Source organism: Aquarana catesbeiana, linkage group LG10 (genome assembly GCF_042186555.1).
Source record: "Aquarana catesbeiana isolate 2022-GZ linkage group LG10, ASM4218655v1, whole genome shotgun sequence".
NCBI lineage: Eukaryota > Metazoa > Chordata > Amphibia > Anura > Ranidae > Aquarana > Aquarana catesbeiana.
In genome coordinates this window covers 143,938,326-143,963,257 of record NC_133333.1, presented here as the reverse complement: position 1 = coordinate 143,963,257, position 24,932 = coordinate 143,938,326, and the positions used below count along the sequence as shown (strand labels likewise).

The 24,932-nt window shown below is 43.1% G+C and overlaps 1 protein-coding gene across 7 annotated transcripts in view; it reads left to right on the top strand.

Moving 5' to 3' along the window:
- Window positions 1–24,932, top strand: part of PRKCG (protein kinase C gamma) — an 805,390-nt gene that overhangs the window by 565,006 nt on the left and 215,452 nt on the right. For all 7 annotated transcript variants that reach the window (XM_073602743.1, XM_073602742.1, XM_073602744.1 and 4 more), the window contains one exon: window positions 14,570–14,701. In XM_073602743.1, coding sequence (XP_073458844.1) covers window positions 14,570–14,701 — 132 coding nt within the window. The remainder of the gene's footprint in view (window positions 1–14,569; window positions 14,702–24,932) is intronic.

Sequence of the window (24,932 nt, the reverse complement as noted above, 5' to 3'; positions counted from 1 at the left end):
GAGCTCTAAGGAGCTTAATAGGGAAAGTTGTTTGGGGTGGCAAAAAAACACGTATATCCTATGCAATATTGAGCAGGGGGGAAAAAAAAGGCGGACTTGCTCTGCCTGACTACAACAGGTACTACATATCTGTAGTGCTTTCACGGATCACTGAATGGATTAAAAAGGGGTCGGAGAAGCGGTGGGTGAACATTGAGCACTTTTTGAGTAACACTAATCTAGGGCACTGGTTATGGAATCCTCCAAAATTTAGAGCACTAAGTATCAACACGGCCATGTTGACTCATAACACTTTAAAATACTGGGACCGGATACATATTCAGAACAAATGGTCACATAATTCACCACTGATATATATGAAAAATAATTTATTTTTTGAACCTGGGAGGAGGGAAGTTGGAGGGAATTGGTTGAAAGACGATTCCATTCAACTAAAACATTTTTTAAGTAAGAGGAGAATTCGCACATTCACTGAATTAAAGAGTGAGTCAGAGTTATCTCACTTTATAGATAAGTTACCGAAACCACTTAGAGTGTAATTGCACACAAAGGTTTTTTTGATTGGAGATCATGGCGCCTCTATTTACTATATATAGACGTATGGTGTACCAATATGGCCCCGCCTCAGATGACGTCTTGATGACGAAACGCGTAAGCCATGGTTACATGGTACGCATACGTCTCTTCTGTGTGTTTTTACTCTGGACTTCCGGTTTCTGGTAGGCAGGCTGTGGAACGCACGCCGCTACCACACTGTTGCTGCGGCGATCGGCTTTGAGCCAGCCGGTGGAGCATTGTCAGCTTCCGTTTTAAAACTGTTTTTTACAATAAACATTGTTTTTTTGGATTTACGCTATGAGGCTCCTTTTTTTCTATAACATATGGATACATATCATTGGGGATTATTAAGAGGACATCATTGGTATATTGGAAAAGGAGATAACGGCAACCATGGTGAGGGACATCGATCGCCAAGGAACACCATTCCTGGATCCTAACCGACATGCCTATTACCCCTGCAGGGGTTAGGCGCTCTGGTGAATGAGGGCACGATTGGGGGTGCAACGGAAGACGGTGAGCACTTGCTACATTAATACATCAAGATTTTTTATTGGTTTGATATATTACAGCCTTTTTCAGATTTTATTGATTTTTAGGACACTGCATTTTTATTACTAATTTTTTTATTTATCACATTTTTTATTATCACTTTTTACACTCAGTATCACCATTTTGGTATTTTTGTCACCTCTTCACAGTGGTTTAGAGTGGTTTTAGATTTTTTTATATTATGTCATTTGATGTTTTATATCACTGTCACTATAATTTTTTGTGGATTGTATTTTATTTATATATTGCAGAATACACATATACATATTTTCACGTATATATATTCTTCTTAATTTATTCATTTATTTTTTCATTTTTATTTTTCATTCATTTATTTATTATTCATTATTTAATATTAATTGTACACTTGTTTGAACAGCGCCAATTCCCCCATTAGAGTATCTTGTTTATTTGAATTTCACCTAGGTGATATTCTGTGTCGGGGGGGGCTGCAGTTCCTTTTTTTGTCCTAAGTGCGGAATAATTGAATTTCAGGTTTTCTTTAATGTATCTGACTTGCTCCATTTCCACAATTAGGATAATACAGGCAAGCCAGTCTAACATCGGGTACATCATGTTCTTTGATGCCTTCATCAGACCAATGGTGATATTTTTTGTATCTCTTAATTTTTGTGGGAACCAGATGCAGCATAAAGACCTCTGAGACCAAAGATACCATCATGATTTTGGACTTATGCCCTGTACACACGACTGGTTTTCATTGGAACAAACTGAAGGTTTTTCCGACGGAGTTCCGATGGAATTCCGCTGAAAATGTCTTGTGTACACACAATCACATCAAAGTCTGACCGCAAGAACGCGGTGATGTACAACACGTACGACGGGACTAGAAAAAGGAAGTTCAAAAGCCAGTAGCCAATAGCTTCCATCTTGTACCTGCTTCAGAGCATGTGTCGTTTTTGGTACGTCGGAACAGCATACAGACGAGCGTTTTTCCCAATAGGAATTAGTTCCGTTGGGAAAATTTAGAACATGTTCTCTATCTAAGTCCGTCTGAATTTTCGACGGAAAAAGTCCGATGGGGCATACACATGGTCGGAATATACAATGAAAAGCTCCCATCGGACTTTTTCTGGCGGACATTCCGCTCGTGCGTACGCGGCATTAGGCTCCTGAATCAACTTCCAGAAACTCTAGAATTGCTTTGTATTACCACCATAGGTTGTGTCAGGGTGCTACATGCCCATTATCCGGGGATCATTTCGGAAAAGGGCTTTGTCATTTATTGAGCATATAGCACCTGGTGAGAATTTACATACTAACTGAAAATTCATTGCTTAATGTGGAATTATTTGACTGTTGCCCTTTTCTCAGATGTATTTAAATGAAGGATCTATGTGGTGAAATGATTTATGGGGTCTGTACAAATACAGGGATTTGTTGACTCATTTAGGGCCTGTGTTGACAGTATTTTGGTTGGTGTTGATGGCTTTGACATCTGTTTTAGAGCATTCAGAATTTATTGACAGATGCAGTTGACCTGCAGTACACCTCATTCTGACCTTTATCTGACCTTCTTCAAGCGGGTTTTGCATTCCTATAGATTTGTGTGGGTATGCAAAACATGCTTGACATAAACAAAAGCCTTCCAACACAGGGCCTAAGATTTTTTGGAATATCTGGATTCTTATAAGTTTCACAGATTAGTCTTTAAAACTAAATTTAAACTAAAATAAAACTAACATAAAAACTAAAACTAAACTTTATAAATCCCTGTCCTCCACCCTGGACAATCTCGCTCCCCTCACTACATGCAGAATCAGGCCTCAACCCCTAAAACCCTGGCAAACAGACGACACTAACATTCTCAAAAAACATAGTCGCGCTCTTGAGCGTCTGTGGCAGAAGTCTCTCAAAAACTTCAACCAATACAAATCTGCCCTCCAAAAATACTATTCTTTCCTCCACACTGCCAAGCAGACCTATTTTACAACTCTTATTAACACCTTCTCATCCAGTCCCCGTAAACTTTTCTCTACCTTCAACTCTCTACTTTGTCCTCCACTGTCTCCACCCACTGACTCACTCACTGCCCAGGAGATTGCAAATTACTTCAAAAACAAGATTGATACAATCCGTAATGAAATCTCTACTCTACAGGTATCTCCCCCAGTTAAGACCCCATATCAACAGATACAATTGACACTCCCCTTATTCAAGTCTGCTACTACAGACAAAGTTGCTAAACTCCTTTCTAACGCCCACGCACCCACCTGCCCCCTGGACCCTAGTCCCGCTCAAACACTATGGTCGCCCTCTGACTCTATCCTACACTCTCTAACTCACATCTTCAATCTCTCCCTCACCTCTGGCATTTTCCCCAATGCTCTAAAACATGCACTGGTCACCCCCATACTTAAAAAGCCGTCCTTGGACCCTACCAATCTTAACCTACGCCCTATCACCTTGCTCCCCTTTTCCTCTAAACTCCTGGTTTACAACCAACTGAGTGACCATCTTATTAAGAATAACCTTCTTGATCCCCTTCAATCTGGATTTCACCCTCAACACTCCACAGTAGGGATGAGCTTCGAGTTTGAGTCGAACCCATGTTCGACACGAACATCGCATGTTCGACCGTTCGTCGAATTGCGAACGATATGGGCCATTCGCGCCAAATTTGAGTGGCGCGTCACGGCCCATAATTCACTGCGCCATTGGAGTGCATTGCTGGCTGATGATTGACCAAGCATGCACTATGACCCACATGCTTGGCCAATCACAGCGCCCTCTGTACAGAGAGCTGTAATTGGCCAAAACCAGGGTGGCTTTGGCCAATTATGGCTCAGGGGGTTTAGTACACGCCCCACACTATATAAGGCCGCCTGCATGTCGGCCCTGTGTAATGTGTTCCGGCGTTGAGAGAGAGAGAGACAGTGTCATTAGATTTAAGTTAGATAGAGTAGGCAGGCAAGTCAGTTAGCTGCTCTTACAGTGTATTGTGTATATATATGCATCCTAGGTGTTGTGTATATATATATATATATATATATATATATATATATACACTGCATTCAGTTTAGCTAGATCTGTTCCTGTTATGCTCTTCCTACTGACAGACAGGCAGGTGTTTTTACAGTATTTACAGCTACCTGAAGAAAATTGCTGGTGTTTTTCTGATCCTATTAGTCCTATTAGCTACAGAATTTACAGTTAGTGTAGTGCATCCTCTGCACAGTGTGCACCTAAAGCTACCTGAAGAAAATTGGTGGTGTTCTTCTGATCCTATTAGTACCGCAAGCAGCTGCAGTATTTACAAGTTAGTGTAGTGCGTCCTCTGCACAGTGTGCACCTAAAGCTACCTGAAGAAAATTGGTGGTGTTCTTCTGATCCTATTAGTACCACAGGCAGCTGTAGTATTTACAAGTTAGTGTAGTGCGTCCTCTGCACAGTGTGCACCTAAAGCTACCTGAAGACAATTGCTGTTGTTCTAAAACTATTAATACCACAGGCTGGCAGCTACAGTATTTACAATTAGTGTACTGTGTCCTCTGCACAGTGTGCACCTAAAGCTACCTGAAGAAAATTGGTGGTGTTCTTCTGATCCTATTAGTACCACAGGCAGGCAGCTGCAGTATTTACAGTTAGTGTACTGCATCCTCTGCACAGTGTGCACCTAAAGCTACCTGAAGACAATTGCTGTTGTTTTGCTTCTAATAATACCACAGGCAGGCAGCAACAGTATTTACAGTTAGTGTATGGTGTCCTCTGCACAGTGTGCACCTAAAGCTACCTGAAGACAATTGCTGTTGTTCTGCTCCTATTAATACCACAGGCAGGCAGCTAGAGTATTTACAGTTAGTGTACTGTGTCCTCTGCACAGTGTGCACCTAACGCTACCTAAAGAAAATTGGTGGTGTTCTTCTGATCCTGTTAGAACCATAGGCAGGCAGCTGCAGTATTTACAGTTAGTGTATGGTGTCCTCTGCACAGTGTGCACCTAAAGCTACCTGAAGACAATTGCTGTTGTTCTGCTCCTATTAATACCACAGGCAGGCAGCTAGAGTATTTACAGTTAGTGTACTGTGTCCTCTGCACAGTGTGCACCTAAAGCTACCTGAAGAAAATTGGTGGTGTTCTTCTGATCCTATTAGTACTACAGGCAGGCAGCTGCAGTATTTACAGTTAGTGTACTGCGTCCTCTGCACAGTGTGCACCTAAAGCTACCTGAAGACAATTGCTGTTGTTCTGCTCCTATTAATACCACAGGCAGGCAGCTACAGTATTTACAGTTAGCGTACTGTGTCCTCTGCACAGTATGTACCTAAAGCTACCTGAAGAAAATTGGTGGTGTTCTTCTGATCCGATTAGTACCACAGGCAGGCAGCTGCAGTATTTACAGTTAGTGTACTGCATCCTCTGCATAGTGTGCATCTAAAGCTACCTGAAGAAAATTGCTGTTGTTCTGCTCCTATTAATACCACAGGCAGGCAGCTACAGTATTTACAGTTGGTGTACTGTGTCCTCTGCACAGTGTACACCTAAAGCTACCTGAAGAAAATTGGTGGTGTTCTTCTGATCCTATTAGTACCACAGGCAGGCAGTTGATTCTGCTAGCTGTAGTATCAGTATATATATATATATATATATATATATATATATATATATATATACATCCCAGCTTTGTGCAGCTACATCTCACTGCAGGCCATTAGTATGTCTGGAAGCCAACAAGGAGAGGCAGACAGTCACAAGCCAATAAAAGAGGGCAAGCAAGCTCTGTGTCTAGAGGCAACAGTGCTGGTCGTGGAGACGGTGCATCCTCATCAGCACGTGGCTGTGGGACACGCTTGTGGTTTTTTTTGGCAGCTGGCCGTGTTGAGCCGTAACATGCGGAAGACTTGGTAGAGTGGATAACCAAGCCGTCTTCATCCTCCTCATCCTCTCTCACCCAGGCTCAGGGTACTTTGGCAAAGCAGCTGCCAACGCGGCCTCTTCCCTCGGCTCAGTGGCATCAGTCACTTCATCCCTAGCACCACCATGTCCTCCTGAGGAGTCCCCCGAACTGTTTGACCACAGTGTTGGGTACATGCTCCAGGAGGATTCCCAGCGTTTTGAAGGCTCCAATGATGGTACCCAGTTAGAGGAAGGCAATAACGTAAGCCCAGAGAAAGGGGGTGCCCAAGAAGGACAGCAATCTGGCAGTCATGTTCCCCCAGCTGCAGCATACTGCCAGCTTTGCTCCAGTGATGAGGAGGGAGGGGATGAGGTCACTGACTCCACGTGGGTGCCTGATAGGAGAGAGGAGGAGGAAGAGGAGGAGGCACATCTCCAATGAGGCAGGATGCCCTCCAGGGGCCAGCTTAAGGGCAGCACACCGACTCGACTGCATCACACTGCAGAGCTCCGTATGTGCAGGGCGCTGCTGTCTCTGTGCGTTATTCCAAAAGTTCTTTGGTGTGGGCCTTTTTTGAGACGAGTGCATCAGATCCCACCGCTGCTATTTGCAACATTTGTCTCAAGCATATCTCGCGTGGCCAAAACATCACCCGCTTGGGCACCACATGCTTGACCAGACATATGTTGACCTATGTTGACATATGCAGTTCGTTGGCAAGCGTACCTAAAAGACCCGCACCAAAGAATAAAGCGGACCTCTCCTTGCTCCTCATCAGCTGGGCTCTCCAACCCCACTATACCTTCAGTCCTCTCTGAAACCTGCACTGAGAGGAATGAAGGTGTAGAATTAGGTGTGTCACAGCCAAGTACTTGCGGGCAATCTGCTATCGGTACACCAACGTCAGATTGTACCAGACAAATTTCCCTGCCGCAGCTGCTGCACCGCCGAAAGAAGTTCGCTACCAGCCATCCACATGCCCAGTGGTTGAATGCTAGCTTGGCTAAATTGCTAGCACTTCAACTGCTGCCTTTTCAGTTGGTAGACTGTGCCCCCTTCCGTGAGTTTGTGGAATGTGCGGTTCCTCAGTGGCAGGTTCCCAAACGCCACTTTTTCTCACGGAAGGCGATTCCGGCTCTCTACTGGCATTTGGAAGGCAATGTCTTGGCCTCGCTGGACAGGGCGGTCAGCGGTAAGGTGCATATTACCGCTGACTCATGGTCCAGCAGGCATGGACAGGGATGTTACCTATCTTTCACCGCGCACTGGGTGACTCTTTTGGCAGCTGGAAAGGATGCAGGACAGGGTGCAGTAGTGTTGGAGGTTGTTCCACCACCACGCCTCCAAAATTCTACTAGAGGTGATTCTGCTACACCTCTCTCCACCCCCTCCTCTTCTTCTTCCTCCATGGCCTCTTCCTGTGCTGATTTGTCCTCAGAACCAGCGGTGCTCTGTAGGCATTCAAGGGGCTACGCAAGCACGCAGGCAAAAAGATGCCATGCGGTGCTTGAGCTGGTGTGCTTGGCGGACAGGAGCCACATTGGGGCAGAGATTCTGTCAGCTCTGCAGGGGCAGGTTCAGAGGTAGTTGACGCCACGCCAGCTTAAGGCAGGTATGGTGGTTTGCGACAATGGCACCAACCTCCTCTCCGCCCTCCGACAGGGACAACTGACCCATGTGCCCTGTTTGGCTGACATCCTTAACTTGGTAGTGCAGCGGTTCTTGCGCAGGTACCCGGGCTTACAGGATGTCCTGAGGCAGGCCAGGAAAGTCTGTGTGCATTTCCGCAGGTCATATAATGCCACTGCTTGGCTGGCTGACCTCCAAAAGGAATTTAACCTGCCCAAGAACCGCCTAATCTGTGACATGCCCACCAGGTGGAACTCAACGTTGGCCATGCTGCAGCAGCTGCACACACAGCAGAAGGCCATCAATAAGTACCTATGCGACTATAGTACCAGGACAGGGGAGCTTGTTTTTTTTCCCCACGACATGGGCTATGATCAGGGATGCATGCACTGTCCTGTCACCATTTGAGGAGGACACAAGGATGGTGAGCAGTGACAGTGCATGCATCAGTGACACTGTCCCTCTTGTCCACCTGTTGGAGCACACGCTGTGTGGAATAATGGACAGGGCACTTGAGGCAGAACAGAGGGAGGAAGAGGAGGACTTCCTTACCTCTCAAGGCCCCCTTTATCCAGACAGTGTTCCTGCGTGCCTGCCAATGACACAGGAAGAGGACATGGAGGAGGATTGTGTCAGCATGGAGGTGGGACCTGGCACTCAGCATCAGCAGCAGTCTTCAAGGGATCATTTACAGTCCGAAGAAGCCCATAAACTTGTATATGGCTGGGAGGAGGTGGCTGCGGATCATGTCGTCCTTAGTAACCCAGAGGACTCTGGACTGAATGCCTCAGCAAAACTACGCTGCATGGCCTCCCTGATCCTGCAAAGCCTGCGGAAGGATCCTCGTATTCGTGGTATCAAGGGCAGGGATGATTACTGACTGGCAACCCTCCTTGATCCACATTACAAGGGTAAGGTTGCGGACTTTATCTTGCCGTCGCAGAGGGAGCAGAGGATGAAACATCCTCAGGAGGCCTTGCAGAATGGTTTGTGCAACGCGTTTCCAGAGCCTGGGAGGTTACAATTTCCTGGTCCTCCTGGACAACTTGTTGCTGAGGCTTCGGTCAGTCACAGAAGGAGCGGTGGAGAAGGTGGCCGTCTGACCGATGCGTTCAGACAATTTTTTAGTCCGCAGCCCCAAGGTCTGATCGGTTCCAGCAACCATCGCCAGCGTCTGATTCACATGGTGCAGGAATACCTAGGGGCAAGATCAGACTTGGACACCTTTCCCACCGAAAATCCTCTGGGTTACTGGGTCTTGAGGATAGATCACTGGCCAGAGCTTGCACAGTATGCAATTGAGCTACTGGCCTGTCCTGCATCCAGCGTTCTTTCGGAACGCACATTCAGTGCTGCTGGAGGCTTTGTAACCGATCACAGGGTGCGCCTGTCCACCAAATCGGTCGATCGGCTGACCTTCATAAAAATGAATCAGAATCTTGGATCACCAGCTACCAAGCACCTGATGCTGATGTAACCGATGATGATTTTTTTTTTTAATGTGAGATCCCTTCAAGACTGCCTATGCTGATGCTGAGTGACTATCCTGTTATGCTGAGTGATAATCCTCTTCCTCCTCAATTTTCATGCTGATAGTTTGTAAGAACATTTTTGGTTCTGGGCTTCGCCACCAGTGGCCAAGGCCCAATTTTTCTGCCCATGTTTAACAGGGGCGTGTAATTACAATTCTTGATGCAATACTTTGCAGCAGGGCTCATTCCTGCACTCCAACTAGAGTATCTGTGAGGGGTTGCAGTGTTGTGGTACCAGCACCAGTGCCTTAGGCCCAATTTTTCAGCCCCTGTTTAACAGGGGAGTATAATTACAATTTTTGATTCAATACTTTTTAGCAGGGCTCATTCCTGCGCTCCAACTATAGCATCTGTGAGGGGTTGCAGTGTTGTGGCACCAGTGCCTAAGGCCCAGTTTTTCTGCCCCTGTTGAACAGGGACATGTAATTACAATTCTTTATCTAATATTTCACAGCAGGGCCCATTCCTGCGCCCACCAAGAGTATCTGTGAGCGCTTACAGTGTTGTGGCAACACCGCCACCACCACCACCACCAAAGGCCCAATTTTTCTGCCCCTGTTCAACAGGTGCATGTAATTACAATTCTTGATATAATATTTCACAGCAGGGCCCGTTCCAGTGCCCACCAAGAGTAACTGTGAGGACTTACAGTGTTGTGGCACCAGCACCACCACCACCAAAGGCCCAATTTTTCTACCACTGTTCAACAATGGCATGTAATTACATTCTTGATCTAATATTTCACAGCAGGGCCCGTTCCTGCACCCACCAAGAGTAACTGTGAGGGCTTACAGTGTTGTGGCAACACCAATGCCTAAGGCCCCAATTTCTGCAGAGTATATAGGGCAGGCTACTACTTTCAAACATCCAACTTAAAAACGACTCCTACTTGCAAATGGAAGGACACAACAGGAAGTGAGATGAAATCTACCCCTAGGAAGGGAAATTCTCTCCTGTAAGAGTTAATATGGGAAAAATGTGTCTCCTCTTCACTGATGCTTTATCGCCAATCCTTGTTTTACTAAAAAACCCAAATTTTCAAAAAACATTTGTCATTGGGACAGAAAGTGAGGTGAAATCTTCTGAAGAGGTGCACAGACAGCAAAACAAATTTTACAGTGGTGATAACCCTTCCCTATGTTTTCCAAAAAGCTTAAAAATAGATTTTTTGGCTGGAGCTACACCTTAAAAATGTACCAGTTCAAAATTACAAACAGATTCTACTTAACAATAAACCTACAGTCCCTGTCTTATTTGCACCGCCTGTATACTGCTGTTCAGAGTATATAGGGCCTGGGGCCCCCACGCTTTTCCTTTTTTTAATTTGGGTGCGGGGTTCCCCTTAATATCCATACAAGACCCAAAGTCCCTTGTAATAGACTGGGGGGTGGGGGTTACCCATGCCGTTTGTCTCACTGATTTTCATCCATATTGCCGAGACCCGACATTACATTAAAAATGACTTTTATTCCTTTAAAAATGTCATTTTGTGCAGGGACTGTTCTAAGCACGGGAAACACGCGCCACTTTACAGGCATACTATAGACACCCCCCAGGTATGATATTTAAAGGAACATTTCACTTTTTTTTCACTTTAAGCATCATTAAAATCACTGCTCCCAAAAAAACGGCTGTTTTTAAAACTTTTTTTTGCATTGATACATGTCCCCTGGGGCAGGACCCGGGTCCCCAAACCCTTTTTCGGACAATAACTTGCATATTAGCCTTTAAAATTAGCACTTTTGATTTCGAACATTCGAGTCCCATTGACTTTAATGGGGTTCTAAAGTTTGCACAAACTTTTGGTCCATTCACAGGTTCTGGTGCGAACCGAACCGGGGGGTGTTCGGCTCATCCCTACTTCACAGAAACTGCTCTTTTAAAACTCACAAATGACCTACTAACTGCAAAAACCAACGGACACTATTCTGTACTCCTACTCCTGGACCTTTCAGCTACCTTTGACACGGTTGACCAACCCCTCCTCCTCAAAAAACTTTACTCCCTTGATCTCTGTGACTGTGCTCTTCAGTGGCTCTCATCCTACCTATCCCAAGGCACCTTCAGTGTCACTTACAATTCTACTTCCTCCACTCCACTTCCCCTCTCCGTCGGGGTCCCCCAAGGTTCTGTTCTTGAACCTCTTTTATTTTCAATCTACACCTCTTCCCTGGGTCAGCTAATAGCCTCTCACGGCTTTTAATATCATTTCTATGCTGACGACACACAAATCTATCTCTCCACCCCTCAACTCGCTCCATCAGTCTCCTCATGCATCACTAACTTACTAACAGACATATCTGTATGGATGTCACACCACTTCCTCAAACTCAACTTATCCAAAACTGAACTTATAATATTTCCTCCCCCACGTGCCTCTTCCACTGACTTATCTGTCAAGAGCAATGGCACAACCATCCACCCATCCCCACATGTCAGGGTGCTGGGTGTTATCATGGACTCTGAACTATCCTTTCGGCCCCACATCCAATCACTTTCCAAAGCTTGCCGCCTCAACCACCGCAACATCTCTAAACTACGTCCCTTTCTAAACAATGAAACCACAAAGCTCCTGATTCACTTCCTGGTAATCTCTCTCCTTGACTACTGCAACTCCCTCCTCATTGGCTTACCTTTAAATTGACTATCCCCCCTTCAGTCCATCATGAATGCTGCTGCCAGACTCATCCACCTTACAAACCGCACATTGTCTGCTACCCCTCTCTGCCAATCCCTCCATTGGCTGCCACTTGGCCAACAAATTAAATTCAAAATACTAACAATAAGTTACAAAGCCATCCACAACTCTGCCCCCAGGTACATCACTAGCCTAGTCTCAAAATACCAACCTAATACCAACCTAATCGCCCTCTTCGTTCCTCCCAAGACCTTCTGCTCTCTAGCTCCCAAAATACTAACAATAAGTTACAAAGCCATCCACAACTCTGCCCCCAGGTACATCACTAGCCTAGTCTCAAAATACCAACCTAATCGCCCTCTTCGTTCCTCCCAAGACCTTCTGCTCTCTAGCTCCCCACCTCCTTCCATATCCGCTTCCAGGACTTCTCCCGAGCCTCGCCCATCCTCTGGAATTTGCTACCCCAATCTGTCAGACTGTCTCCAAATTTATCCACTTTTAGGCGATCCCTGAAAACTTTCCTCTACAGAGAAGTCTATCCTACCTCCACCTAACAACTGCACTATTTTCTCCATTAGCTCATCCCCCACAGCTATTACCCTTTTGTATAACTTGACTCTCCCTCCTAGATTGTAAGCTCTAACAAGCAGGGCCCTCTGATCCCTCCTGTATTTAATTGTATTGTAATTGTACTGTCTGCCCTAATGTTGTAAAGCGTTGCATAAGCTGTCGGCGCTATATAAATCCTGTATAATAATAATAATAATAATAATAATAATAATAAAACATAGAGGCTGCCATAGTTGATCTCTTTTTCTGGAAAAAATGAGTTGCCTAGCTGTCATGCTGACCCTCTTGCTTCAATACTAGGAGTCACTGTTCTGGATCAATTATGCAGATAAGGACTTATGACACTAGTTAACACTAGTATTTTCAATAGGGTTGCAACACAGGCATATGCATTTACATCTTCAGATGATTTGGGTCCCTATACATAATGTTCACATTATTTTCTGCCATTCACAACATCCTCCCTTTGCAGAAATTGGAAGCTGCAATCTCACATTTTACTTGTAGTGTCATCATTGGGTGTATCTTGCAATCAGCCACCGTTGAACTCCTGCGTGCCATTACTTTTGTACAAGTGAAAACCTTAACAATGCTTTTCTCTTATTTACCCCATATTGGTCTGGTAAATACACCACTGAAAGTATTTGTTATAAATGTTTGATAAGTGCAAAAAAAAGTCCTTTACAAACTTTGACAAGTTTAAGACAACTCTGTGTTATCTTAAAAATCTCCCAGTTCTTGGTACCACTTCTTGGGACTACAATTCAATCTGTGCCAAGATCTTGACGTGAACTGCAGATAAATTTATATATTTGTTTTTTTTTAATTTTGCCTTGACATATGCTTTAGGGTTTGTTCACACCAGCCTTGTTGCCAAATGCAGTCACAAAGCATACACCTTTGTGTACACCTGACTGGAGTTCACATATTCTCCCTGTGCCTGCATGGGTTTCCTCCGGGTACTCCGGTTTCCTCCCACACTCTAAAGACATGCTGGTAGGTTAATTGAATCCTGTCTAAATTAGCCCTAGTAAGTGGATGTACGTATGTGAGTAATAGGGCGTACACACGGTCGGACTTTGTTCGGACATTCCGACAACAAAATCCATGGATTTTTTCCGACGGATTTTGGCTCAAACTTGTCTTGCATACACACGGTCACAGAAAGTTGTCGGAAAATCCGATCGTTCTGAACGCGGTGACGTAAAACACGTACGTTGGGATTATAAATGGGGCAGTGGCCAATAGCTTTCATCTCTTTATTTATTCTGAGCATGCGTGGCACTTTGTCCGTCGGATTTGTGTACACACGATTGGAATTTCCGACAACGGATTTTGTTGTCGGAAAATTTTAGCTCCTGCTCTCCAACTTTGTGTGTCGGAAAATCCGATGGAAAATGTCCAATAGAGCCCACACACGGTCGGAATTTCTGACAACACGCTCCGATCGGACATTTTCCATCGGAAAATCCGACCGTGTGTACGGGCCATTAGGGTTCTTAAATTGTAAGTTCCTTGAGGACAGGGACAGATGTGAATGTACAATATATATGTAAAGCGTTACATAAATTGACAGCGCTATATAAGTACCTGTAATAAATGAACAAAAAATAAATAAAATACACAAAACAATATGCCTTCTGTTCTGATATCTGCAGTGCATTGGTGTGTGCTGAAAAAAAGAGAATATGCTGCATTTTTAAGCGATAAGTTGCGATGCATTGCAGCACATCTCAGCGTGCTGTGGTGCATAGAGAAGAATGAATTGTTATTTTGTGGCACTTCAATAAATTAAAAAATAAAAAGTAAATAGTATGATGCACTTTAACCAGGCATGCCCCTACACATCACACACTAGTGGGTGCTTATTATTCAGAACATGCAACTCGTGCTTGCTGCTGGAAATAGGCCTCTAATCTGTCAAGAAATACAAACAAAATTGGAATGCAGATCTCTGTTTCTGCAAAGTGAATGTGGATTCTGGGATCACCCTTTTATTTAATACATTGTATGGCTAGTAGCTTTGCAATTAAAATAATAATAATAATAATAATAATAATAATAGTAATATTAGTAATAATAATAACTATTTGATGGACTTAGTTAAAAATAAATAAATGAACTTGAACAACAGAATAATTACAGTTTGAATATGTCGTTGGACACAGTCTGAGCATACTTGCTTAAAGATTATTCAAATGATCCAGTAAAACATATTCTGCTTCATTCCAGGCTGTGAGATGAATGTACACAAACGCTGTGTCCAGAGCGTGCCAAGCTTATGTGGAGTGGACCATACTGAGCGCCGAGGTCGTATGCTTATAAGAGTGGAAGCAATTCACGATGAAGAGTTTCAGGTAACAGGTATGTGACAATAGCCCTCTCTGATAGTATATTAATCTGTTACTATATATAAGTGGAACTAAACTCACTTAATCAATGTGAAAGCGATTCTCCACACTGGAAAAAAAAAGTCAGCAGCAAATCCTGTAGCTGCTGACTTTTAATAAAAGGACACTTACCTGTCCAGAGATCGAGCACCGTCCTCACCCAGGCTAGTTCTTCACTAGCCTTTGAGTTCCTGGCGCCGGCATCCTAACTGTGGGCAGCCGGCTATGCTGCTTTCGACTTTACAGTCGGCTGCCCACTGTGCATGCAGGAGCTGCGCTTCACTTTGTGAATGTTCCTGAGCCTTCTGGAATCTGTGATGTGTTCCCGAAGACTGTGGGAAGAGAGGAGGAGAGGAGAACTTCGAACAGAGCAGAAGTGGGAGTGGGTACCTGTCAAAACTAGGTACCTGCCCTCCCCCCCAAAAAATGATTAGCCAAATATGTTAGAGGAGGGGGAGGAGGACTGACCTAAGAGCAGATAGATTCTAGGAAGTAAATGCTACATGAATCATTTGCCCTTTTTCAAGATGGCTGTGGCTAGAAATGCTGGGGGGGGGGCTTTTCAAAGCGATTTCTCAACAAAATAAAGCATGGCGACATGGATGGATTGTTGAGTTTGCTTTGAATATTAAAAATGAATTAAAAAAACATTTAGTGCTCAGATACAGTTTAGTTCCACTTTAATGTTTTTAATAATCAAACATCTTGAGCTTTGATATGATTTTTTTTTACTCTGCAATGCTAAATGCAGTCCCTTTGCATTCCCTGCATTATCGTAGTGAACATCTTTATTGCAAAGCATGACTTAAGCTGGCCATAGACAGTTCGAATCTCGGTCAGTTCAGCAGGGACCAGCCAAGATTCGTACCATGAATGGACAGGCTTATTGTACCGAAGTTGATCGATCAACCAGCAAGTCAAGTTTTTCATGTGAGTATTGCAAGCGTCAATAACCGCTAGCAATAATCATTGTGCATTCTCCCAGCCAGGATGGTTCTCCACACACACACCCCACCACCACCACCGGGAAAACACAATAGGGAGGAGGTATTCGACAATCAACACTGACTGTGGTTGCATGAAAGAAAATTGCTCCATTTATGGCCAGCTTTAGTAAGAACTGCATTGTTAGCTGATCACTCTCCACAAGTTGTGATCAAAAGTTGGAGACTAGTGCTGATACTTCTAAATACTTTGTGACAAACTAGGGAGTTAGATTGGTCAGTTAAAATATGATCAATGTACGGTTTACTCTATAATATCAAAGACGATTGTTATGCCCCTCACTACACGTGACTGAGGTGTATTTGGGCACACTGTTAACTCCTCTCATACCAATGCATTCCAGTAGGCGCAGAATCCTTTTGAACTTTTATTGATACAAGATAGAGTAAAACTGTAACAGATACAGACAAAATGCAATTAATAAAGATCATACAATTAGTGTCTCCCTATCTATCTATCTAGCTAAAGACACAATTAACAAACATACTGAAGATGAATCCGGATGGCTAGCGTAGAGCTTAGCAGAAGATGTACTTGCTTCATAGGAAGGGAAGAGGAAAAGACTGCAGGAAACTGATGCAAGGCCTGGTGGGATTGAAAGTACGGAGGCTTGCATGTTTCATTTCTGTTTTTCTTTGAAAATTGGATCTGAGGGAAGAAAAGCGTTTCAAAGCTTGTTCTCTGTTGTTAGCAAGATGGGGTCTCTGCGCTTTGAAAGGCAGGGGTGCCACCCAGCTGTTTTCATTGGTTTTGTAGAATCCCTGTCTCATTATCTCCAAGAAGATATGATCTTCAATAGATGGGCCAATTTTGTGATTTTCTTTAGTCCTTTGGAAAACTGAGCACCCTAAATGATCACTGTCTTCATGACAAAGAAGATTAGTTGTGTAAGGGCTGGAATGAATTACACTGGCAGGCTTCTCTCTTACAAGGAATCTGTTGGTGCAAAGCTGAAATAGGGATGGACGCCCGCCTTCTAATGTCTTTGTAAAGAGAGAGTTCACGCTGGTTGGTTTGTGAACACTCCCTAGGCATACGTTGCCTATGATGACCCATCCTAGATCTAGCTTCTGTGCATGGGGGGGAATTGTGAGGACCATTGATTTGTTTTCTCACCTTGTGAACTCTGATGATGTCCCTCCCAAGGAGAAGCGCTATCTCAGCCTGGGGATCCAGTTCAGGGATGAGATGTGCTATGCCCTTCAGATGTCCGTGATGAAGTGCCACCTCTGGTGTAGGGATCTCCTCTCTGTCCATTGGGAACTGATTGCACTCGATTAGAGTTGGCAGAGGCAGGGTTGTCTGACCATCAGAGGATTTGATTTGGTAACCAATAGCTCTTCTCCCAGTGTTATGCCCCTCACTACACGTGACTGAGGTGTATTCGGGCACACTGTTAACTCCTCTCATACCAATGCATTCCAGTAGGCGCAGAATCCTTTTGAACTTTTATTGATACAAGATAGAGTAAAACTGTAACAGATACAGACAAAATGCAATTAACAAAGATCATATAATTAGTGCCATCCTATCTATCTAGCTGAAGATACAATTAGTAAACATACCGAAGATGGATCCGGATGGCTAACGTAGAGCTTAGCAGCAGATGTGTATGCTTCCATGGTAGGAAAAGATGAAAATGGTGGAGGAAGCTGATGCAAGGCCTGATGGGATTGAAAGTACGGAGGCTTTGATGTACCAAATCTAGCCAGCTATACTAAATGACTACATGAAATAGATATAGCGCAGTTATGCAAAATGGTCACTAGATGGCAGCATAGAGCAATCTAATTAAATCAAAAGGGTAAATAGGAAAATCACAAGCCTTATTAAAGAAGGCATGACACCCAGTTTCTTCACTTACCCCTGTACAAGTCTTGAGTAAATATGAAGAGCCAGCTTCCTTGATTTTGAAAGTGTCAAAGAAGGCTGAGCTGGCGAGTGATCTGTTGCTTTGATTGTCCACGATCACGTATAGCTTCACTGCTTTTTCTCTGCGACCTGTGGGGTAAACTGTAGCAAGACAAATCTTAGAGCAGGATTTGTTAGACGGACCTTCTCCACAGACTTGGGTGCACCGAGGTGTAACTACAGGAGGTACTGTGTCTTGTTGCTCCCCGCCGTGCTGTTCCACTTGGGGTGAGGGGGTAAGAGTCCATGGCGCTGGCCCTGGATGTTGAGCTGTGTTGTGCTCTGAGCTGTTGCACTCAGAGCAGTTGACGTTCACCTTACAGTCTTTCCCAAGGTGAGAAGTTGATGCGCAGCACCTGCAACAAAGTCTGTTCTCCTTGAGGAAGGTTCTGCGATCTTGGAGAGTCTTTTCTCTAAAACCTCTGCACTGTAACAACGAATGAGGTTTCTTGTGAAGAGGACACTCTCTGCTTGGATCCTGTGTTGGAGATACACTTGTTTTGCGTACTGCAACAGGCGTGTCTTTAAAGTTGCGGGTTAGAGCAGGCTTACTTGACCTAGGGAGAGCAGAGTCAGATGATGAGATGTTAAAACTAGGATAATTTTTAACCTTTGCTTGATAGCGAATAAAGTCCACAAAATAAGAGAATGGTGGGAAGGGGACGTTGTGCTTTTGCTTGTATTTGGAGCCTCGTGAAATCCAGGTTTCTTGAAGGCTGTAAGGTAGCTTTTGCACTATAGAATTAACGCCACGGGCTGTGTCCAGAAAGGCAAGGCCTGGCAAGTCTCCTTCTGCTTTGACTATTTGGAGTTCTGTCACTAGGTCACTCAATTCTCTCAGCTTCTGGTAGCCTTTGTTAGGAATCCTGGGAAAGTCCTCTATTCTTTTAAAAAGAGAGTTTTCTATAACTTCTGGGGAACCGTAACATTCATCAACCCTCTCCCTTATCATGCTCAGTCCTCTGGTTGGGTAATTAATGTTAATGTCTCTGATTCTCCTTGCATGCTCTAACGACTCATTCCCTAGCCAATTGACTAAGAGATCGGATTCTTCACCTGCTTTTAAATCAAGGTCTCTAGCTGCATTTCTGAAGGACAAACGCCATGCTCTGTAACTTTCAAGGCGATCGTTAAACTTTGCAAGTCCCTTTGCTAACAGTTCACGTCGTGCTAAGAACTTGAAGAAATCTGACATACCTTGATCGTTGTGTGAGTAGCCAGGGTGCGCTCTGTTGTGCCAGGAACTTGGTGTGTATTTGCGGTCATCGGAGATACCGTCGCTGTGCCTTTTAACCCGTCGTTCTTCATTTTCGATTTGGTCAACTGTGACGTAGTGTTTTGATAGCCTGGCTGCAGAATGTGCTGAAAACTGACTGAGTGCAGGTTTACTTTCTTGCTTGACGTAAGGCGTGTGAATGGTGGGAGTTGATTCTGCTCTCGGCGCTGTAAGCAGGCAGTTGTCTGGTTTGGCGTGTCGCTGCACATATTCTGAGGTACACTCTATACCGTCATCAGGAATGGATTTTCTTTCAAGCACGTTGCTGAGATGCACACTGGAGAGCTTTGAAAGTTCTTCTAAGATGTCTGCCTTCTCCGCAGCTAGTTCCTCTAGTGCAGTTTCCATGCGTAACTTTTTGCATTTGCATCTCTTTTTCGGCGAACGCAGCTTTTATTTTGGCCTCCTTTGCCGCAAAGTCAGCTTTTACTTTTGCAGACTCCGCCTTTGCGCGAGCAATGGCGATTGTTTCGCTTTTCACTGACCTTCTTGTGCTCGTGGAGTAAACTTCTGACCTTGTTATGAAGTGCTCTGACTTTGTCTGTGACATGGTGTCCGGCTATATGGAAGCTGATAACACTGCTGTATTACTGGCGTTCTGTATGATAGCCGTGCTTAGAAGCCTTTGTTTTACTGCTGTTCCGTATTCCAGCCGTGCTTAGAAGCCTTCATTTTACTGCTGTTCTGTATTCCAGCCGTGCTTGGAAGCCTTCATTTTACTGCTGTTCCGTATGCCAGCCTTGCTTGGAAGCCTTCGTTTTACTGCTGTTCCGTATGCCAGCCGTGCTTGGAAGCCTTCGTTTTACTGTTATACCCCTCACTACATGTGACTGAGGTGTATTTGGGCACACTGTTAACTCCTCTGATACCAATGCATTCCAGTAGGCGCAGAATCCTTTTGAACTTTTATTGATACAAGATAGAGTAAAACTGTAACAGATACAGACAAAATGCAATTAATAAAGATCATACAATTAGTGTCTATCTATCTATCTATCTATCTATCTATCTATCTATCTATCTATCTATCTATCTATCTAACTATCTATCTATCTATCTATCTATCTATCTAAAGACACAATTAACAAACATACCGAAGATGAATCCGGATGGCTAGCGTAGAGCTTAGCAGCAGATGTACTTGCTTCATAGGAAGGGAAGAGGAAAAGACTGCAGGAAGCTGATGCAAGGCCTGATGGGATTGAAAGTACGGAGGCTTGCATGTACCAAATCTAACCAGCTATTCTAAATGACTACTTTGAAACAGATATAGCGCAGTTATAAAAAATGGTCACTAGATGGCAGCATAGAGCAATCTAATTAAATCAAAGAGTCAATAGGAAAATCACAAGCCTTATTAAAGAAGGCATGACAACGATCCTACTGCAACATAACCGACACCAGCTATTATAGAAACATTTCTTGAACAAATCAAGGTCCCCAAGCTTACACATGAACACCTTACTAACCGAAACTCTCCTATCACCGCTGAGGAAGTGAGAAAAATCATACAATCTCTTCCAGTTAACAAATCCCCAGGCCCAGACGGTTTTAAAGAAGAATATTACAAAACATTCCAAGACATTCTAATCCCTCATCTAGTCTATCTATCTATAGCTCTGCTGCTGCCTCCTCCTCATTCCCCCCAGAGATGTTAAAGGCCATAATCCTAGCTCTACCGAAACCGGGGAAAGAACCTGATTTCACACAAAATTTTAGGCCTATATCATTGCTTAACAATGATATAAAGATATATGCAAAACTATTGGCTACGAGACTAGTGGACATCTTACCCTCTCTTATTGATATCGACCAGTCTGGATTCACCAGAGGAAGACAGACAGCTGATGCTATCAGACATTTGATAAATGTGATACATCTAGCCAGGGGGCGCAAAACGCCTTCTCTATTCCTAGCATTGGACACAGAGAAGGCGTTCGACAGGATACATTGGCAATTCCTGGCACAGGTGTTCAATAATTTTGGTTTCGATGGCTCTATATACAAAGCCATAATGGCTCGTTACACCCACCCATCGGCTCAAGTTTATATCTACCCCATTTACAATTACAAATGGCACTAGAAAGGGCTGCCCTCTTTCCCCACTAATTTTTAATCTTTTAATGGAGCCACTAGCCTCCTACATACGATCACACCCACAGGCCACAGGAATAAAGGTTGGTACCAGATCCCACACCATAAGTCTCTTCACTGATGACATACTATTAATGCTCACAATTCCAGGAATTTCTCACCCCTCCATGCGCGAAGCACTGCGAACATTTGACCTCCCTGGCGGTATGATTATGTCAGATTTTTGATGCTGAAATCGGTACAATTATTTTGCGTGGAAATTTGGCGTTTTATATTGTAGGCCTGTAATTCTTAAGAATAACTCACTTAAATCTGTCCAAACAAGAGTCTAGTAGACATCCTGGTTATGATAAAGTTTGAAACATGAAATCATAAATTATAATATAATAAATAACTATAAATAATTATAACAAATAATATTATAATAATAATAAAAATTATTCAGTAATGTAATCAAATCAAAAACACTGAAATTTGCTCAGTTGCAGAATTGTCACTGTCATTACTTTCAGTGCTTGATAACGGTTTTCCCCACAAATCACTATCGCTCAATTCTGCAAGTGATTCTAATTTATTATCGCTGTTTTCTAGCTGGTCTAAAACCACTTTTGATGTAAAGGGACACTTTTTGGTTGCTATGGACAATCTTCAGTTTCCAGGCAGAAAGAACAGTATTTATAATATAAAACTGCATGCAGGGCACAAACCACTAGGGACAAAAGGGAGGTCAAATAAATTGATACAGTAATGTAATCTGTAAGATTACAGTGTACTGTGTGTGTAATGTGTTTTTTACTTTTTGAATCTGGTGCCGTTCTCCATCCCCGTGTGTCACAACGCTCGCAAGGAATGGAGCTCGGCACTGTGATAGATCCGGCGGAGGACAGCTCGCACACAGACCGCGGAGATTGCAGGATCCTGGGGACAAGGTAAGTAACTTTGCCTGGATCTTGCAAAGCTATCCCGAGTCTGGCTCGGGATTACCGCTTTTGGTACTGAAAATCCACCCCGAGCCACACTCAGGATTACCGCCAGGGAGGTTAATGAGGTATCATACTATAAGGTGTAGAATGTAGAAAAGAGCTAGATGCACTTTTAGCAGGTTCCTTAAACACAGAAAAGCAGGGGGAGTGGGCCATGTACATTTACAAGATTACTACTTTGAAAACTTTTGGCACAACTCCAACACTGGCTAATAGAAGATTCCAAAACACTATGGAAGGAAATAGAACAAACTCAAATTCCTAAAGGAACCTTACATGATTTTCTACTGACTGCACATCACAACAAGTCTCTAGACAAAAAGCTAGCACCCCCTATTTTAGCATCTGTAAGAGTATGGATCCGTCTCTGAAAATTATCAAAAATGGAGTGGTACAGTGACTCCCCTAAAATTTCCCATTTCTGCACTTACCCAAGTAATTCCAGATACTAACCTATCTATTTGGAAAGAAAAAGGAATTACTCACCTAGATGAGGTCATGGATGGCTTGACACTTAAATAGTTTGCCACACTGCAGCAAGAATACCAACTGCTCCGCACGGAGCAGTTCAAATATACACAAATAGCTCACTTAGTGAAAAAGAACCCCCCCCGTTAGTCACAACACTACCTGAAAAAATAACCCAATTCCACCAAATAACCCCAAGTATACACAAAGGTATATCACTTACTCAGGCCTACAAGAGAAGAACCTTTGTATAAAATCTCAATCTTTGTTAGCTTGGGAACAGGAACTGGGGATAGAGTACTCTCAGCATTGGGAAAGAACGTTACGCCTTATCTATACCGCCACAAAAAGCACCAACCTATGGGAAATGTAACACAAGATATCACTCAGATGGTACTTGACCCCCCACCGCATAGCAAAAATCTTTCGAGATGCCTCACCAAGTTGTTGGAGACTGTGCGGAAATACGGGTACTTTACGGGTACTAGTTAAAAGAAGGAATAAATGGACATCACTATGACTGTTTTTATTATTTTATGTTTTGTGTTGTTTACCATAAATTTTGTATAAAGGTGGTCGCTGTACTCCAGCCAACAGACATGCTGGTAGATAAACAGTAAAGGGGTTGACAAAACGGAGTGGAATGTCCACAGCGACAAACTAGAGTGATCACAGGTGGATGTTCATAGAACCCTTGTGACGAGACATAGGGCCTAAGCAATACCTCTAAAACTAGAGCGTTGAAACAATTGACACCATGAAAGCGGATACACTATATTTAGGGTATACATGGAGTACAAGCGACCAAGGAATATTCATACTTACAATGTAATGTACGTTATGTTGATTTTCTTTTCTGTCAATTTAAACTTAAAAATTATTGAAACAAAAAATATGGTCAATGGTTGGTGCAACAGCCTGTGTCTCCCTACATCATCAAAGGAGTGAGAAACTTGCACACTGAAGTGGATTTTAGTAAATACCATTGTGTTAGCTAATCAGTATTGAGCCTTTAGTGATCAAGAGTTGGGAATTATTGGTGAGGTATCCCAAATTCTTCAGCATAATCTCAGATGCCATTTATAGCTGATGTGGGTGCATCATGAATTTATGTATAATTTTCCATTCATGCAAATGCATGTACATTGGATGTACTTGGGGCTGTCAATAGGTGTTTCCACTATGCATATTTAAAGTCACAAAAACAGTATATATACGTTGTAGTATGTGCTCTACTAGGTGTCGTCAGTGACTTTAGAGATAAAAGCACAGAAGTAGATACTACAGCTTGAGCCACTCCATTAGGTATAAAATATACTCTTTTCTTTGTCTTAAAAATCACCCTGGCTTGGTCAGAGAACTTTTCTGTAGCAAAAATAAGTTAAGGAGCATGTTGTGTCTTATGGAAAGTATCATTTGGAAGGGTCTGCAAAAGGTGTAGCCATTTCCAAGCCCATTGTCCACCTTATACAAATCCAAGATTTTGATGCTTGGAAAGGCACCCCTGATGTGAGTGGCGGTCCACTGGAGCCACTGGGTTGTTTGAAGCTGTCCGATGCACCTATAAACAACTTTATCCCAAATACTATCACATTTTAGTACTAGATTACAGCAAGATTTGTACATTATAAATTTCAGTCATGTTAAGCTAACCATCGCTTTATACCCTCAAATTTAAGATTTTCATTAGAGTCTATAACATTTTTATTTTCAGGGAATAAGAACTGTGTCTACCAGCATTTTTAAATGTTCTTATAGTGTACCGCTTTAGGTTTTCATTTGTAATGCGATACCTCCCATGAAAACCTTTTACTGCATATGGTGCAAAAGCTTTGCAGCTTTGCAGCATAAACACCAGTAGGATGTTAATAAATAGCATTAAGAACCTCGCTTTAATGTTGCTTCATAGAACATGATGAACTGAGGAATGAAGATTGAAACTTCATAGATTTCATATAGAACCTGGTAGAACACTGAGGAGGGCATTTATCAAACAAATTAGCAACACAACTGTACACAGATCAGTCTGTCTATCATTCATAATTTCTTTCAAACATCTGAGACAGATTGATCACTAAAGGGTAGGCAGATTTTTACTTCAAACAGATGCAAAATTTAGAAGTTTCCATACTTTAGAGCAGCAAAGGGAGGAATTTCTGAATCTTTTATAGTTTCTCACTGCCCAGGTTTAGCATTGCCTTGGTGTGAGGCAGAATTGATAAATTGCTGCCTGATAGGAAAGATCAAGTCACATTCATTACAGAGGAGCTGCAAGCAGGTTAATTTAGAGTCTCATTTATGTTTAAAATTGGGGGAAAACTAGAAATTCAGGAATAACACATTCTTTACATAATATATATTTCCTTACTGAAATATTGAGTCATTTATACATTCTCACAACTATACAAACGCCTGTGTGTACAAGAAAGATTTGTATCAAAAATATGCATGCAGAATCTATTGAACAT